The sequence below is a fragment of the Plodia interpunctella genome, chromosome 12 (assembly GCF_027563975.2).
Source record: "Plodia interpunctella isolate USDA-ARS_2022_Savannah chromosome 12, ilPloInte3.2, whole genome shotgun sequence".
NCBI classification, from domain to species: domain Eukaryota; kingdom Metazoa; phylum Arthropoda; class Insecta; order Lepidoptera; family Pyralidae; genus Plodia; species Plodia interpunctella.
In genome coordinates this window covers 661,914-681,485 of record NC_071305.1, presented here as the reverse complement: position 1 = coordinate 681,485, position 19,572 = coordinate 661,914, and the positions used below count along the sequence as shown (strand labels likewise).

At 46.6% G+C, this 19,572-nt stretch overlaps 1 protein-coding gene across 6 annotated transcripts in view; it reads left to right on the top strand.

Annotated features, from left to right (window-relative positions):
- Positions 1 to 19,572, top strand: part of eIF5 (eukaryotic translation initiation factor 5) — a 42,727-nt gene that overhangs the window by 18,322 nt on the left and 4,833 nt on the right. For 4 of the 6 annotated variants that reach the window (XM_053752644.2, XM_053752641.1, XM_053752642.1 and 1 more), the window contains exons 3-11: positions 4,732 to 4,840; positions 5,774 to 5,933; positions 6,954 to 7,178; positions 7,739 to 7,856; positions 8,656 to 8,842; positions 9,250 to 9,348; positions 9,904 to 10,051; positions 10,333 to 10,492; positions 13,009 to 13,216. In XM_053752644.2, coding sequence (XP_053608619.1) covers positions 7,022 to 7,178; positions 7,739 to 7,856; positions 8,656 to 8,842; positions 9,250 to 9,348; positions 9,904 to 10,051; positions 10,333 to 10,492; positions 13,009 to 13,216 — 1,077 coding nt within the window. In that variant the 5' untranslated portion in view covers positions 4,732 to 4,840; positions 5,774 to 5,933; positions 6,954 to 7,021. The remainder of the gene's footprint in view (positions 1 to 4,731; positions 4,841 to 5,773; positions 5,934 to 6,953; positions 7,179 to 7,738; positions 7,857 to 8,655; positions 8,843 to 9,249; positions 9,349 to 9,903; positions 10,052 to 10,332; positions 10,493 to 13,008; positions 13,217 to 19,572) is intronic. The other 2 variants (XM_053752645.1, XM_053752647.1) reach the window with 2 other exon arrangements.

Genomic DNA, 19,572 nt, shown 5'->3' with positions numbered 1-19,572 from the left:
TATCAGATAATGTGAACATGTAACCTGTTGGTGTACCTTAAATAAATAAATAAATAAATAAATAAATAAACATCAACTTTTTTTCTTGGTATTTACAGACTCCTATATTTTATGATATTATCCTCAGTTGAAACAAATATATTTTCCAGAGAAAAAGTCTTTGAAAATAATCTTTATCAGATGATGATGTAGAATTTTAAACTACAGTGTAGGATCTCTCTCATAATATTTTCCGTGACTTTAAACGCTAGTTTGACATAAGCAACATTAGTACCTTGGATCTTTATAACAAGCAAGCTAGCGTCTCAATAACTATCACCACCGCTTCATCGATAATTAACACTAAATATAGAAAATTAAAGGTTTTCAACCATTACCCTCAACAGCAGAGGCTCTTAATAATTCACTAAAGCACTTATTTATCACGTTCACCTTCCGAAATAATTGTAATTCTTATCGCCTGTATAACTTCAAACTTCCCATTTATCAATAGTATTCCTGCAGGCCTACCATCGACTTTTACAAAACGATTACAATGCAACTCAGTTCAATTTAGGAACCTAAAATGAATCGCATTCATGCTAAAAATTAAGTCGATGGTACGAATTTGCGATGCAGTTCAGTTTAGGTCGTAAAGTGGATCGCGTTAATAGATGATGGTAAGCCCCCTGATCGATTGTAACTTGGACCGCAATACACGAGTATCGAATGCACTGGCTCGAGGCTGCAACGCGATCCCGACGGACGCAACCTGACCCAGGAATGTTTGAATGTATGTTTGTGTGTCGCACTATTTGATTTGCATTCTTTGTCATTCGAGGTTCCATTTTTCGATCCGTCAGTTTTTGGTCATTAATGTTAAGGCACTATTTAAATGAGTTTCTTTCAGCTTTTCTTCTGAGCTGTGGTTGTGCCAAGATACTAACTTGTAGCTTTTTGAAATAAATATAATTTTAATTTTAGTTCTTTGACTCAAGAGGGACTTAGACAGGATCATAGACTTCCAAACCTTCTTCGCTTCATATTGTTAACAGTGACTAAACTGCCGTTTAAATTTGTGAAGACCAGTGTCCAGTATAGCTTTCTTTAATTTTACTTTATCTTCTTTTTCTACTTTATACTACGTATGCATTACTGAATGTTGATAGTCAGCTTCTTAAGTTTCATCTTATCCAGAGCCAGTCTGAATAGTTGTCTGTTTTTACTCCCGTCCACTCTCTGTTGATTTTGAGCCAAAACATCTTGCGTCCTCCCACTCTTAGCTTTATAGTTTTAAATAGTTTTAATAATTACACAGTTAATGAAGGTTACAATCATCTTCTCAATTTCCCACACCATTTAACATCGCTGGCACTACGATATGTATTTGGACGAAGGTTTATCGACGTTTGTTTCAACTAATGGCATGTAGCATTGTGCCGCTCGTTATGTTATGGTGATATCTTCCTGTTGACAAGTTTGTTGAATCTCTTTTCTTAAATCTCAATCTTAACTGATCTTAGTTTTACATTTGATATCAGTAATCAATGATGCTCGGGCTATCGGCAGCAGTTCCGTTGAAAAGAAACTTAAAGACTACAATAGAATAAAGGAGCTCACAACATTTCACTTATGATGGTGACTGACCCAAATCAAAATTCTCTAAATTGGAGAACATTGATGCTGAAATCAGCAAATGCAGTGCTGCAAAGTGAATTTTCATTTAATTAAGTGAAAAATCACTTTGCAGCACATACAAGGATTCAAAGTATAAGGGTTATTATAGTTACAGCTGTTATACCTTTCAAGCCAGAAATATAAAATCTGCATGTGACGAACGTACGGATGCTCTTGGGCGCGGCGAGTGGCGCATTGCGGCCCACACTAGCGTAATTGAGTATCAGACTAATCACAAAGTGGATTAAGAGGCCATGGGAATAATCCTTTCTGAGGAACTGTAGATCACGTTGTTTAAATACCATTTAGTCAGATAAAAACAAACAGACAGTCGACACGTGATTTATTGACTCATTCGCAGAACATCAACTTCACAAAATTGGGAACATTACAGCTTAAAGTGTCTCAAAGCAGCTTAGATTAAACAAATATCGAACAAAACTCGTGAATTGTGATGATGGTGCTGATTCTGCGCAATTGTATTCTATCCTCGAGACATTTTGAGAAACAGATATTGCTCAAATGCGACCTTTTTTTTGCCTAATAGACATTATGTTAGATTAACGAATTGAGAATTAGACGTTTTGCTATTAAGCCGTCACGTTTATCTAGGGCCTAATTTATTGACACGATGGATCAAACGAAACGACCTCATATTCGATTACGTCGATTTATGCACGATCGACGAGTATTGTCATCTTCTGGCTCGATGACACGATATTGCGAATATGCCGAATAAAGGAGATAAAAACTTGCAAGATTAGATTGTAGCCACATGTAAAATTCTGTTCAATAGGTAAACTTCTATCAGAGCGTGCACGACGACCCATTTCGAATGTGTATTATATCTGCAGTCCATAACAAAGCAGATTGACCTCCATTATATACCTATTATTTACCTTGGCAATAATGTGGCTAAATAGGCATTTTTCGACATTGAATACAAATATGGCTTTAACTGTAGTTTGATAAGCTTTTAGTTTCGCCTATCCCGATATTTGTTTGTCTGTTATCTGATCTTGCAAGTTAAATTTCACCTTCGGCTTCAGTTTCCATGGCAGGCATAACCAGATGGTGCATCCAAGATCGGCTCCTAACTCCTCAACGGTTTATTGCACAGATGTGATTTTTTGTCACGCCTTGAATGTATCAAGATCTCTACGACTACAATGAAAGCTTGTAAAAAAACTTTAAATAATCAATTTTAGTCGGCCCTTTTTTGCCTCTAGTATATGCAATACTTCAATTTGGCATAACTACAGATGACCCCCTGTAATTTGCGTGCATTATAATTTATTATGACGCATGACAACATAACTAGGTGTTTCGAGGCGGTTACCGTAGAGGTTGAATCCATTTGGTGCGACGTTTTCGCCTACCATTGTATTATCTTCAGAATATTTAAAAGCATGTATGCATAGTGTGTTCGTATCTCAATAAATACCCAACCCTAATGATCTTTTCGTTTCTACAAAAAATATATCCTTTACCGAATTTTTCGAGCAAATTTTAGAGTAGTGGAAATCGCTGTTGACGATTGATTAAAACGAAAGATTAACGTAGTGTGTGTGTGTGTGTATGTGTGTGTGTGTTTTCGTGATTGATCAACGTAGTATTTTGTCACAAATTTCACTTGGTTCATTGAATCTTTATGATCATAGTTATTATATAGGATGGATCTATCCCATCGAATATCTTATGAAGTATCTGTCTTTGGAGGTTTGGGTGTAACAGATGGCTTAAGGCTAATTGTATACAAATAGCCTAAAGCCACCTGACATAAATTAAAACCTCTCTACCATCACGAATTTGACTCGTCAACATTCCATAAATAAAACAGATAAATACAGAAATCTTTCCGATGAAAACGTCGCGCTCCAAACTGTTGAAACAAGCAATGCCGATAACAATGACGCTATCGCGGGTTGGCGCTTGTGACATGAAACATACACGCCGTTGGTCGAGTGTAGCGAATCGCGTGTGATTGGCACCGGTAGCCGTGAACTTGCAACCCGGCAGTCTATCACAACATTCATTACCACTTTAACTCACGACCCACTCGCAGTAAACTCTACTACAACGACAATGTATCAAACACCTTTGGAGATTTCCTACAGCTATCAATTTTAACTCGCACGCGTAGTTACGATTACGACACTGTCACAACATACATTACCACTTCACCTCGTAATTGATACGCAGCATTACTTTAACAGCAATGCAACGAAACACTATTTGAATTTTCCTTCCAACTATTTCATCTTAAATATTGACCAATGGCGACACTCGATTTAAGAATTTGCACACATGATTTTGTAGGTGTTTTGATACCGCGATAATGTCTACATTTTGCGCACGTTGCTGGCTCTCGTCGAATAGTAAACGTTTTCCAGCCAAAGACTTGTAGTGAATAATTTGATTAATTAAACAAGTTGGCCCCTTTGGAAAATTTACTCTGTTAACAAGATCTATTTGATCTTAACATGGTGTGTTTTATCTAGTTCCAATATCAAACATCACAGTTTGCTTACGATTATCAGCTTCGTTGGCAAAACCTTTACCTGTGCGTCATACCTTCTGTTAGTTTAATTGTTTTATTGGGTTAATTCAAGTTCTTCTGCGTCATAAGTAAGGTAACAGTTCTTCGCGACTGCTCGTTAGCGACTGTATGCACTGCTGTTCATGTTGGACGTTATACATTTTATGATGCTTAGAATAAAACGGAACTAATTGAAACGCAAGCCAGTGTTGAGCTGGTTTTCAAGGGGCATGGTTTGTGAAGTTTGCTAAGTATCATAAATACGAGTATACTTTATCTTTTTTGAAGGATGGCCCTTTGAATTTTGTACAATTGAAAAAAGAAAGGTCATGAAAGTAAAATAATAACAATCCCACAAACGATATAAGTTACAGTCAGGCACATAAGTACCAGGATAGGACCGAAGGAATCTAATCAGAATCACTAAGAAGAATTAAGTTTTTTTTCCTAAAACTTAATATTTGACTGTCTCTTTTACCCTGACAATGATCTTGTTCTTTCCAACGGCAATCTGTATAATGTTACATTGTCAACAGAGACATCAGTACAGCGCGAGGAGAGTGGTCGGTGTGTCGCGACAACAAGAGCGGCCGACTGCCGTCGAGCGTGCATGACGCTTCACACACCTAGCAATACTGCGAGAAGGTACGACACACGTGGACTGGGTGACATGACCACAGCGCCATATGCGTTTGGGTAACATGACCACAGCGTCATATAGCATATGCTTCATAGGCTTGTGAAAAGAACGGAAGATGTGGACGCTTTAACATTTTCCAGTATTTTAACCAGAAATTGGTTAACTGGTGAAAAATATCCCCCAAATGTCATCATCTTGCCTCATCCATTAGTAAATATATTATATTAACCTATATGATAAAACAACAAAGCGAGATTCGCCACCAGTTATCACTTCGCAGGTTCTGCAAAAGATATATGATGAAAGAAACTCGATTGGAGATATGTAACTAATAGTAGTTATAGATATATTGCACGATTTCTGGTGATGGAGTCTTGGCTTTCACTTAAACAAACTTAACATTTGGCATGGCAGATTACCACTCTCTGATACACACACTGTAAAAACTGTCGACTATCTATCTATGTCTTGTTATATATATATATTTCCCCCTTGCTTTATTACTCCGAATTAGGAGACAAGGGTTTGCACAGGGTGTAGACTAGTCCGGTGGCGGTGGCATTCCCACTCGGCGTAAGGCCTCTTGTACCTTTTTTGTCGTGAAATCTTTTGAGAATACTGTACGGTTTGGATTCAAGCTTTTGCACCAGGAGTATTTTTTTGCTGTCTTGAAGTAGTATGATGCGTGTGAGCCAGTCGCAGCAAATCTTGCGCGGGAAATTATTTATTTCTGTCGCCAACAAGGTGTGTGAAAAAGGCGAGCTCGAATATGCGTCATAATCACGCGCGGCGCAGTAAACACCCCAAATAGAATTGTTCCTATCACATCTTAGCATGGCTTTAACTCTGCCTTGATTTGAGCATATAGGACCTTGCTAAATGATAGTTTTCACGACAAAAACCGTACAAGAGGACGTGACGGTCGCGCTCTGTTGCAGAACATCAAAATTTTGCAGCAACCGGCATCGCAAGTTGTTACCGCTTCGGCAGACGTGACTGGCGCGCCGCGCGGGATCTCTCGCCCGCATGCCGCCCCGCTGACCGCCCCGCTAAACGCCCCGCTACCGCTACTACACGCGCACACATTGTATATAACCGGTGAGTAGGCTTATGCCACTGTCAGGCCACGTCACATTCGTATCATGTCAGATTTCTACATTTATAGTATTGAAATAGAGATTTGAATATGTTTTGTATGTTATGTTTTGTTGTGGGAGATTTGTTTTGGTTTGCAATCATTTTATTTTTAACACTAATCAAATAATAAGAGGCTAAAATCAGTAAGAATCCCATAGACTGCTTCCTTCATTCATGTATAGTCATAGCATGTATGCCCTTCTGGATTTGCGACTAACAATTTATTTAGTTCTTTTCTTGTAATCGTCAATGTAACAAATATTTAGGAGTAAAGTAAACATACAAACTTTTTTACATATATTTTTTTACTAACTATTAAAATTCAGGTCGTAGCAAATCTTATGGAATAAAATATCGAGTTAGACTGATTAGTTTCACCTCAATGGCCGTAATTAGCTCACAATAAATGCCAGAGTCTATCCGTTTCCGCTAAATGAGTTATCGCCCGACGTCCGATGATTCAACCGTTGAGGTTATCCTAGATCTTGGCCGGTTGATTGGCTAAATACAATTAACGATTGTATATGGTATAATGATTTCATTATATTTTTTTCAATTATTGTTTCAAGTTTTCATACCTTAAAGGTATAAACGTAAAGTAACAAAGTAAAAGCCAATTTTGCTTTAATTTGATCAGGTTTGTTTTTAGTCTACTAAACTTTGAAAATACGACAAAAAACATCTCGTGATGTTTAAAGCATTGGAAAGGCCCAGGCCGCATTTAAGATAACCTGCGCTCAATCAATATTATTACTTACTTAGATCTTGTCTATTCCTCTTACTCATAAAAGAGGTATATTGGTCAATACCGCATAAAAATCCGTGCAGTAACTTTTGAGTTTATCGCGAACAGACATACATAGGAGACAGAGGACTTTATTTTATACCTGTAACAGATTTCATATAATTTACGACCGAGTTCTGTTTATAGGTGTTCAGAAAAATTACCAACTAATGCAAATATTTCTCCCGTCTTTGCAGATCCAGTGTCAAGAAGAAAAAGAGATCATTAAATTCGCATTATAATTAGTTAGTATTAGTACGGCGCCATGGGGTCCGTTAACGTGAACCGCAATGTGGCGGACGCTTTCTACCGCTACAAGATGCCTCGCATCTGCGCCAAGGTGGAGGGGAAGGGGAACGGCATCAAAACGGTCATCGTCAACATGCCTGAGGTGGCCAAGGCTTTGGGCAGACCGGCCACGTGTAAGTATCCCATCTGACTGCAATATGTTACGCCCGTACTACATACACCCTACCTGCTTTCGGTAATATTGAATGATTATTAATTGAAATTACCTTGGAACTCATGATATCTAGGGTTCTCATATACCAAAAGGTAGAAACGGAACCACTTAAATTTCATTCATCTGTCATAACCTTGTTTGTCAACAAGGCGTAGAGGTATCAAGTTTAAATTTAAATCAGATACTCTGGTCTCTGGTATCTTTCAGCTGTTACATAATCAAACTTCTAAAGATATGACCGTTTATGTCGTATATTTTGCCATTTCACAGAAGAATCAAAGAAAAGGACAGAGTTTACCTAGGATCATGAAATTTATAAGAAGAACAACTTACAACACATATTCTTCTTCACAAAAAAAAAGTGTATGTGCAGGTCTAACTTGCAAAGGAAAAAATCCAAAAAATTGTCAATACGTTATGTATTGAAAGCTAATTTTACAGAACTCTCGATGCACAAGTCCGACTCGCTCTTGACTGTAATATTATTCTATATTGAATTGGAATACTTGATTGTTGCAGATCCAACTAAGTACTTCGGCTGCGAGCTGGGCGCGCAGACTCAGTTCGACTTCAAGAACGAGCGTTTCATTGTCAACGGCAGTCACGATTCCGCGAAGCTTCAGGATTTGTTGGATGGGTATGTTGACGACTACTGTGGGGTTAACACGAGTTTTATTTAGTATCACCATCGATATTTATAAGGAAAAAATTAACAGCGCCTCTGTCGTACAAATCAAATTACGACTGCTGAAGATAGACATCACTTATTGTCTTCAAAATATAGGTCTACTGCTGTATGTAAAAGGAAATATTACATTTTTATATGAATTTTGACAATGTCGTTACAATTGCTTTATCGCAAGTCTTTAATTTAGCTTAAGTCTTTTTTATTAATAGCGTCTAGCTTTAGTATTAGAATTTTTATCTGACATGGCTGATACGAAGCTTTTTAAAATAAAAATCATCTACGCAGCATTGACATCGAAAAGCAAATATTAAATTTTACTTTATCACGTTCAATAAAATAAAATAGTGAACATACGCTGAGCCTGTCTATGCAGCGTGAATTACGGCTTTTGTTTTATTATTTAATTCATACTTCAGATTGATTTATTTGTATGATATGCACCACTCTGTAATAGTATTGGTATGTATGTTACGGCTAAACACAGCCGTAGGTTTAGCCTTTATCATTTAGGATAAACCTAGGTGCAGCCGGTCTTCATTGGCAACACCTAGGTGTAACACGCTTAGAAGGGTCAGCCGCAGATGGTTAAATGTAGATTTATTACAATAATTTATGTACATCCTAACATGAATGCTATGTGTAAACGTAAAATTTTGCCGTGAATTCAACGCGTTATAAAACACGTGAAAATTTTGACGATGTCCATCCACTACCGTGAAGAAAATTAGACGTTACAATTTTCGTCCAGCTTCATCCGCAAATTCGTCCTGTGCCCCGAGTGCGACAACCCGGAGACGGAGCTGATCGTGTCCACCAAGCGGAACACGATCTCGCAGGGTTGCAAGGCGTGCGGCTACCACGGACAACTGGACTTCAACCACAAACTCAACACCTTCATTCTCAAGAACCCGCCCGCAATTGACCCCGCTGTGCAGGTTAATGTCGTGTCGCTCTCTCGTGGTCAATCGACCCGTGCCGTGCATACATACTTTTTGAGCTCTCCCGTGTCTGTTTGCAATCAAATCTTGCTAATTAAATTTCACGTACTTAAACTTATTTAAAACTCACGCTTATCCAATGAAGAAATTTTCAACGTTGCTTCAGTTTTCATTATTATTAAAGTACGATCTGATGATTGGAACGGCATTCATCAAGGGAACTCAACTTTCAACAGTTTACTGCAGGCACATGATATTTTTTGTGACATTAAATGTTACGCGCTATCAGGTCGCTTGCTTGGTAGTAAAAAAAAGAAACCTAATATTGATGGATGACACATAGTTTGTTTGCTAATACTATAAATACAAATCTGAAATATGTATTTTGTTATAATTTCCCACAGGGCTCGTCCCTAACCGAAGGGAACCGCGGCAAGCGCTCCAAGCGCTCGGGCCCGGGCGCCGCCAACGGCAACCACGACGGCAGCGAGGAATCCAAACCGGTGAGTCTTGTCTGTTATTTCCTAGCCGCAGCCAGCGGTCTTGTCTGCGTAATTTTTTTAAAAATACTAAAGTTTTTGTGCGCAGTAGCGCCATCTACTTAACGAAGCGCTGTTGACTTTTTGATTAAATCCTACGGTAATCGCGTACTATAGTAATAAAAAAACCAAATGTATTAATCAAGGTCAATCCAATATCAGTATCCTGAATACGAAAATTTGATAAAAATTGTCCCATACATTTCAGCGTGAAGCAGTAACAAAAATACAAACTTTCGCCTTTATAATAGTAGTGGGATTTACTAGCGACTTCGCATTTAAGAAACATAACAAATGTACCTAATGCATCAAATTAAATATTATTTATTGAACGACATATATTAATTATTAATTGGCTTCAAAAATTTACTTTTAACTAAGTCTATTTGCCGACTTCCAAAGCGCAGGTGAAGAAGAAGCGGCGCAACGTCGGCACGACGTCAATTAAAAAATTGGGGTCTTAAAATTAAATTTTGTTATGTAATAAAGTGTGATAATATCCGTAAACTCGTCTGGCAGCAAGACGAGGCGCCGGTGACGCCGGTGACGCCGACCGCCCCCAACCCCAAGAGCAAGAGGAGCAAGGCCAAGGGCGAGTCTGACGACGACGACGACGGCGGCTGGACCGTGGACGTCAGCGAGGCGGCTGTCAGGGCCCGCATGCAGGGTGAGCTTATCTCTCTCTCTCTCTCTCTCTCTCTCTCTCTCTCTCTCTCTACCCGATTCAATCATGATTGGATTGTCACTCGCACTCTATGGCTCAGGAAGAACCGGAAAACTCTCGACTGAGAGATAACCGCTGCCAAAAGTTTGTGTTTGTATGATTTGTAACAGGTTTTCTTCCAGTGATAGTTTCGTAAATTGTCACAAATTTACTAATCTGAAACTTAACGGTCCTGTACTGTATTGTCCAAAAAAAATTTTTTTTACATTTAAATTTGTTTGCAGACTTAACCGAAGGCGCAAAAAGCATGACCCTCTCCGAAGACAGTGAGAAGAATGAGAAACAACGCATGGACTTGTTCTACTCGTACCTCTCCCAGAAGCTGGCCGCGGGTGACCTCGTGGGCAGCCGCGCCGCCAACGACGTGCTGCATGAAGCTGAGAGGTATGTTATAGTAAATACAACTTTACGTGACGAAATAGTTCGTTAGTGGATTAATTACGAAGAAAATTTGTGCAGAGGTTTGGCCCACCCCAATTGGGCACACTTCAGACTAGCCTGAGGCCTACTTTGAACGAAAACAATTTTAAAAATGACGCATTCCTAAAACTAAATGTTCATATAAATTATGTCAAGTTTTGCGAACCTGCAGTTCCTTTGCCCATATAGCTGCTATCAAAACAATTTATTTCGCATATTGTCTTCGCCGACACACCGGAGCCAATGATAACTCAATAATTCCTTTTAAATTATTTGTATTCATGAGTTTTTAACATACAGTGAAAAAAGTACGTAGGTAGGCGCGCCAAATTTTTAGAAGACAAAGTAAAAAAATGACTTGACGTTGACAGCCCTGACATTTGGGAAAACTAAAAAGTTAGCCGGTGACACTAAAACAATACAGCCAAAGGCCTAGACACATATGTTAGGAGCATATTATTATACGCGAGTCCCATTTGGTCTCCTCAATATCAATCAATTAGAACGAATCCAAAAATATTTATCAATCATCTCAACTATCGTACGGGCACGATAGACCCCATGAATCATACGAGGATTGCTGCCTTGCGCACGCTTTGCTAACCCTGGCTCAGCGGCGTACTCTCTCTGATATGTGTATTTTGTACGATATAGCAAACAGCCGCTTAGACTGTCCAGATTTGATCTGACTCGCACGCGTCAGACATCCCTGTTCTTTACACCACTGTACAAAGTAACAAAGTATGCTCAAAATATGATTACCACGCGAATTTTCCATACGTACAACTACATTTGCTAACATTGAGCCCTTTGCAAGCTCCAAGGCTAAATTTAGACACCAAGTAATCGAGGTACTTAAACAACCTTAATTTTAATTTATTTTTTATTATATTACGTTAGTATGCAATGAATCTTCATTGGCATGGGGCATGGCAATATAATATAACAAACATTTTAGATAAGTATACTTTCCCATTTAACTTCCTTCTGACTTCTTTTGTTTTTCTAAAACATTTTTAAATACACTCACAGCATTCTGCTCGTTACATATTTATTACTCATGTCATTACATAGTCACACTTTTGGATGAAATGAAACGCAACCAACCAGTAGTAGTATCTGTTTATCTATGACTGAATGTCTATTGCCATCTGTCACTTTGTAGTGTTCGTTTTGCCGCCAATAAAATATCAAGTTGTCCGAAAATCACGTTTATTTTATCACAAAAATACAATATTCCTACACACACTCATTTCTTCACTGTATCAATCGACTATATTATTGTAATAGTGAGAGAAACCTTTTATTGGCCTTATTATTGAATAAGAATTTGTATTGTATCCTTTTCTAAACGCTGTTGGTTTCTTTAATAAATAAAAATAAACTGGCTATCACAGCATATGTTTGTGAATAGGAAAGATTTATTCCCGGGGAATCACGAGGCTCCAAAAGTCTCATGTCAGAGACTTTTGTATTACATACAATCTTAAACTCTGCAATGACTTGTTCTTTTCTTTCGTTGGTCGATTATAGCGCCATCTGTATATGTGTTGTTTACATTTTCATTGCATTTAATCGGCGTCGTGCGTGTTAAATGTTGCTACATTTTAAAGATTGGTACCATTACTATGTTGCGATCCGTCGTCCGAGGTGTTTACAGTTCACTGAAACACTTTTCACCGAAAGCACGGTTTTTTTTTGTTTCTCAAATTCTGGATAAGTTTGAATTAAAATAATCGGCAAATTCAGTTGTGCTTGACACAATTAGGTTAGATAAACATGTTTATAAACTGTAACTAGAGATATAAAAAGTTTTTTGGCGAAATATGCTTTCGGTGAACAATGTTTCTGTCTGAGGTTCCACACTCTCGTTGTCCACCGTTGGCGTTGATAATGATCGTTACGATACGTTGATCACGTAGAAATTGTAAATAGTTTTGACGTACGGCGCCGTTCGAAACCTATAGCAAACGACGGAGCCGCACCGTGTTTCATCGCAACACTTAGCTCTCGTTAAATTTCTCTTCAGACCCATCGTACCACCAAGACACATTACTGCTAGTGCCGTGGGGAATATTTTTTCACTACGAGCAAATGGAAGGGTTCAAAGACAAAGATTATTTATTTGCAAAAACATAACATGAGTTTACATATTTTTACAATGTGGTGTTAAAAGAAAAACTTAAATCCTACATGTTTCATCGTCCACGGGTATGCAAATTTAAATGGAGAGCATGCTATCCCATCCCACAAAACAAAATCGAATAAATAAAAGTAACTAAATTTTTATCTGAGTCTATCGTTAAAAAAATCATTCAAATTATAATAACGTTTGTGAATCAGTAAGGACATGTGGTGCTTTTTAAATAAATTATATTCTGATCTTTATATTTTGTTCTCACATAAATGACCCGCGACAGCGAATGAAGATCGTTTCCCTTTCTCATTGCTACTATACGTGAACGTCCCGCTCGATGCAGATTGGAGGTGAAGTCGAAGGCGCCGCTAGTGCTGTTCGAGGTGCTGGTGCGGCCGGGCAGCCTGGCGCCGGACGTGAAGAAGTACCGCGCGCTCGTGTTGCGCTTCACGCGCGCCGACCCGCGCGCGCAGCGCTCCGTGCTGCACGCCGTCACCGCGCTGTGCGCGCTGCACGCCGACCTGCTGGCCAAGGTGCCCGCCATACTCAAGGTCAGTGCTGACACCACACCACACTACACTCCCGCGCTGCACGCCGACCTGCTGGCCAAGGTGCCCGCCATACTCAAGGTCAGTGCTGACACCACACCACACTACACTCCCGCGCTGCACGCCGACCTGCTGGCCAAGGTGCCCGCCATACTCAAGGTCAGTGCTGACACCACACCACACTACACTCCCGCGCTGCACGCCGACCTGCTGGCCAAGGTGCCCGCCATACTCAAGGTCAGTGCTGACACCACACCACACTACACTCCCGCGCTGCACGCCGACCTGCTGGCCAAGGTGCCCGCCATACTCAAGGTCAGTGCTGACACCACACCACACTACACTCCCGTGCTGCACGCCGACCTGCTGGCCAAGGTGCCCGCCATACTCAAGGTCAGTGCTGACACCACACCACACTACACTCCCGTGCTGCACGCCGACCTGCTGGCCAAGGTGCCCGCCATACTCAAGGTCAGTGCTGACACCACACCACACTACACTCCCGTGCTGCACGCCGACCTGCTGGCCAAGGTGCCCGCCATACTCAAGGTCAGTGCTGACACCACACCACACTACACTCCCGTGCTGCACGCCGACCTGCTGGCCAAGGTGCCCGCCATACTCAAGGTCAGTGCTGACACCACACCACACTACACTCCCGTGCTGCACGCCGACCTGCTGGCCAAGGTGCCCGCCATACTCAAGGTCAGTGCTGACACCACACCACACTACACTCCCGTGCTGCACGCCGACCTGCTGGCCAAGGTGCCCGCCATACTCAAGGTCAGTGCTGACACCACACCACACTACACTCCCGTGCTGCACGCCGACCTGCTGGCCAAGGTGCCCGCCATACTCAAGGTCAGTGCTGACACCACACCACACTACACTCCCGTGCTGCACGCCGACCTGCTGGCCAAGGTGCCCGCCATACTCAAGGTCAGTGCTGACACCACACCACACTACACTCCCGTGCTGCACGCCGACCTGCTGGCCAAGGTGCCCGCCATACTCAAGGTCAGTGCTGACACCACACCACACTACACTCCCGTGCTGCACGCCGACCTGCTGGCCAAGGTGCCCGCCATACTCAAGGTCAGTGCTGACACCACACCACACTACACTCCCGTGCTGCACGCCGACCTGCTGGCCAAGGTGCCCGCCATACTCAAGGTCAGTGCTGACACCACACCACACTACACTCCCGTGCTGCACGCCGACCTGCTGGCCAAGGTGCCCGCCATACTCAAGGTCAGTGCTGACACCACACCACACTACACTCCCGTGCTGCACGCCGACCTGCTGGCCAAGGTGCCCGCCATACTCAAGGTCAGTGCTGACACCACACCACACTACACTCCCGCGCTGCACGCCGACCTGCTGGCCAAGGTGCCCGCCATACTCAAGGTCAGTGCTGACACCACACCACACTACACTCCCGTGCTGCACGCCGACCTGCTGGCCAAGGTGCCCGCCATACTCAAGGTCAGTGCTGACACCACACCACACTACACTCCCGTGCTGCACGCCGACCTGCTGGCCAAGGTGCCCGCCATACTCAAGGTCAGTGCTGACACCACACCACACTACACTCCCGTGCTGCACGCCGACCTGCTGGCCAAGGTGCCCGCCATACTCAAGGTCAGTGCTGACACCACACCACACTACACTCCCGTGCTGCACGCCGACCTGCTGGCCAAGGTGCCCGCCATACTCAAGGTCAGTGCTGACACCACACCACACTACACTCCCGTGCTGCACGCCGACCTGCTGGCCAAGGTGCCCGCCATACTCAAGGTCAGTGCTGACACCACACCACACTACACTCCCGTGCTGCACGCCGACCTGCTGGCCAAGGTGCCCGCCATACTCAAGGTCAGTGCTGACACCACACCACACTACACTCCCGTGCTGCACGCCGACCTGCTGGCCAAGGTGCCCGCCATACTCAAGGTCAGTGCTGACACCACACCACACTACACTCCCGTGCTGCACGCCGACCTGCTGGCCAAGGTGCCCGCCATACTCAAGGTCAGTGCTGACACCACACCACACTACACTCCCGTGCTGCACGCCGACCTGCTGGCCAAGGTGCCCGCCATACTCAAGGTCAGTGCTGACACCACACCACACTACACTCCCGTGCTGCACGCCGACCTGCTGGCCAAGGTGCCCGCCATACTCAAGGTCAGTGCTGACACCACACCACACTACACTCCCGCGCTGCACGCCGACCTGCTGGCCAAGGTGCCCGCCATACTCAAGGTCAGTGCTGACACCACACCACACTACACTCCCGTGCTGCACGCCGACCTGCTGGCCAAGGTGCCCGCCATACTCAAGGTCAGTGCTGACACCACACCACACTACACTCCCGCGCTGCACGCCGACCTGCTGGCCAAGGTGCCCGCCATACTCAAGGTCAGTGCTGACACCACACCACACTACACTCCCGTGCTGCACGCCGACCTGCTGGCCAAGGTGCCCGCCATACTCAAGGTCAGTGCTGACACCACACCACACTACACTCCCGTGCTGCACGCCGACCTGCTGGCCAAGGTGCCCGCCATACTCAAGGTCAGTGCTGACACCACACCACACTACACTCCCGTGCTGCACGCCGACCTGCTGGCCAAGGTGCCCGCCATACTCAAGGTCAGTGCTGACACCACACCACACTACACTCCCGTGCTGCACGCCGACCTGCTGGCCAAGGTGCCCGCCATACTCAAGGTCAGTGCTGACACCACACCACACTACACTCCCGCGCTGCACGCCGACCTGCTGGCCAAGGTGCCCGCCATACTCAAGGTCAGTGCTGACACCACACCACACTACACTCCCGCGCTGCACGCCGACCTGCTGGCCAAGGTGCCCGCCATACTCAAGGTCAGTGCTGACACCACACCACACTACACTCCCGTGCTGCACGCCGACCTGCTGGCCAAGGTGCCCGCCATACTCAAGGTCAGTGCTGACACCACACCACACTACACTCCCGTGCTGCACGCCGACCTGCTGGCCAAGGTGCCCGCCATACTCAAGGTCAGTGCTGACACCACACCACACTACACTCCCGTGCTGCACGCCGACCTGCTGGCCAAGGTGCCCGCCATACTCAAGGTCAGTGCTGACACCACACCACACTACACTCCCGTGCTGCACGCCGACCTGCTGGCCAAGGTGCCCGCCATACTCAAGGTCAGTGCTGACACCACACCACACTACACTCCCGTGCTGCACGCCGACCTGCTGGCCAAGGTGCCCGCCATACTCAAGGTCAGTGCTGACACCACACCACACTACACTCCCGTGCTGCACGCCGACCTGCTGGCCAAGGTGCCCGCCATACTCAAGGTCAGTGCTGACACCACACCACACTACACTCCCGTGCTGCACGCCGACCTGCTGGCCAAGGTGCCCGCCATACTCAAGGTCAGTGCTGACACCACACCACACTACACTCCCGTGCTGCACGCCGACCTGCTGGCCAAGGTGCCCGCCATACTCAAGGTCAGTGCTGACACCACACCACACTACACTCCCGTGCTGCACGCCGACCTGCTGGCCAAGGTGCCCGCCATACTCAAGGTCAGTGCTGACACCACACCACACTACACTCCCGTGCTGCACGCCGACCTGCTGGCCAAGGTGCCCGCCATACTCAAGGTCAGTGCTGACACCACACCACACTACACTCCCGTGCTGCACGCCGACCTGCTGGCCAAGGTGCCCGCCATACTCAAGGTCAGTGCTGACACCACACCACACTACACTCCCGTGCTGCACGCCGACCTGCTGGCCAAGGTGCCCGCCATACTCAAGGTCAGTGCTGACACCACACCACACTACACTCCCGTGCTGCACGCCGACCTGCTGGCCAAGGTGCCCGCCATACTCAAGGTCAGTGCTGACACCACACCACACTACACTCCCGTGCTGCACGCCGACCTGCTGGCCAAGGTGCCCGCCATACTCAAGGTCAGTGCTGACACCACACCACACTACACTCCCGTGCTGCACGCCGACCTGCTGGCCAAGGTGCCCGCCATACTCAAGGTCAGTGCTGACACCACACCACACTACACTCCCGTGCTGCACGCCGACCTGCTGGCCAAGGTGCCCGCCATACTCAAGGTCAGTGCTGACACCACACCACACTACACTCCCGTGCTGCACGCCGACCTGCTGGCCAAGGTGCCCGCCATACTCAAGGTCAGTGCTGACACCACATCACACTACACTCCCGTGCTGCACGCCGACCTGCTGGCCAAGGTGCCCGCCATACTCAAGGTCAGTGCTGACACCACACCACACTACACTCCCGTGCTGCACGCCGACCTGCTGGCCAAGGTGCCCGCCATACTCAAGGTCAGTGCTGACACCACACCACACTACACTCCCGTGCTGCACGCCGACCTGCTGGCCAAGGTGCCCGCCATACTCAAGGTCAGTGCTGACACCACACCACACTACACTCCCGTGCTGCACGCCGACCTGCTGGCCAAGGTGCCCGCCATACTCAAGGTCAGTGCTGACACCACACCACACTACACTCCCGTGCTGCACGCCGACCTGCTGGCCAAGGTGCCCGCCATACTCAAGGTCAGTGCTGACACCACACCACACTACACTCCCGTGCTGCACGCCGACCTGCTGGCCAAGGTGCCCGCCATACTCAAGGTCAGTGCTGACACCACACCACACTACACTCCCGTGCTGCACGCCGACCTGCTGGCCAAGGTGCCCGCCATACTCAAGGTCAGTGCTGACACCACACCACACTACACTCCCGTGCTGCACGCCGACCTGCTGGCCAAGGTGCCCGCCATACTCAAGGTCAGTGCTGACACCACACCACACTACACTCCCGTGCTGCACGCCGACCTGCTGGCCAAGGTGCCCGCCATACTCAAGGTCAGTGCTGACACCACACCACACTACACTCCCGTGCTGCACGCCGACCTGCTGGCCAAGGTGCCCGCCATACTCAAGGTCAGTGCTGACACCACACCACACTACACTCCCGTGCTGCACGCCGACCTGCTGGCCAAGGTGCCCGCCATACTCAAGGTCAGTGCTGACACCACACCACACTACACTCCCGTGCTGCACGCCGACCTGCTGGCCAAGGTGCCCGCCATACTCAAGGTCAGTGCTGACACCACACCACACTACACTCCCGTGCTGCACGCCGACCTGCTGGCCAAGGTGCCCGCCATACTCAAGGTCAGTGCTGACACCACACCACACTACACTCCCGTGCTGCACGCCGACCTGCTGGCCAAGGTGCCCGCCATACTCAAGGTCAGTGCTGACACCACACCACACTACACTCCCGTGCTGCACGCCGACCTGCTGGCCAAGGTGCCCGCCATACTCAAGGTCAGTGCTGACACCACACCACACTACACTCCCGTGCTGCACGCCGACCTGCTGGCCAAGGTGCCCGCCATACTCAAGGTCAGTGCTGACACCACACCACACTACACTCCCGTGCTGCACGCCGACCTGCTGGCCAAGGTGCCCGCCATACTCAAGGTCAGTGCTGACACCACACCACACTACACTCCCGTGCTGCACGCCGACCTGCTGGCCAAGGTGCCCGCCATACTCAAGGTCAGTGCTGACACCACACCACACTACACTCCCGTGCTGCACGCCGACCTGCTGGCCAAGGTGCCCGCCATACTCAAGGTCAGTGCTGACACCACACCACACTACACTCCCGTGCTGCACGCCGACCTGCTGGCCAAGGTGCCCGCCATACTCAAGGTCAGTGCTGACACCACACCACACTACACTCCCGTGCTGCACGCCGACCTGCTGGCCAAGGTGCCCGCCATACTCAAGGTCAGTGCTGACACCACACCACACTACACTCCCGTGCTGCACGCCGACCTGCTGGCCAAGGTGCCCGCCATACTCAAGGTCAGTGCTGACACCACACCACACTACACTCCCGTGCTGCACGCCGACCTGCTGGCCAAGGTGCCCGCCATACTCAAGGTCAGTGCTGACACCACACCACACTACACTCCCGCGCTGCACGCCGACCTGCTGGCCAAGGTGCCCGCCATACTCAAGGTCAGTGCTGACACCACACCACACTACACTCCCGTGCTGCACGCCGACCTGCTGGCCAAGGTGCCCGCCATACTCAAGGTCAGTGCTGACACCACACCACACTACACTCCCGTGCTGCACGCCGACCTGCTGGCCAAGGTGCCCGCCATACTCAAGGTCAGTGCTGACACCACACCACACTACACTCCCGCGCTGCACGCCGACCTGCTGGCCAAGGTGCCCGCCATACTCAAGGTCAGTGCTGACACCACACCACACTACACTCCCGTGCT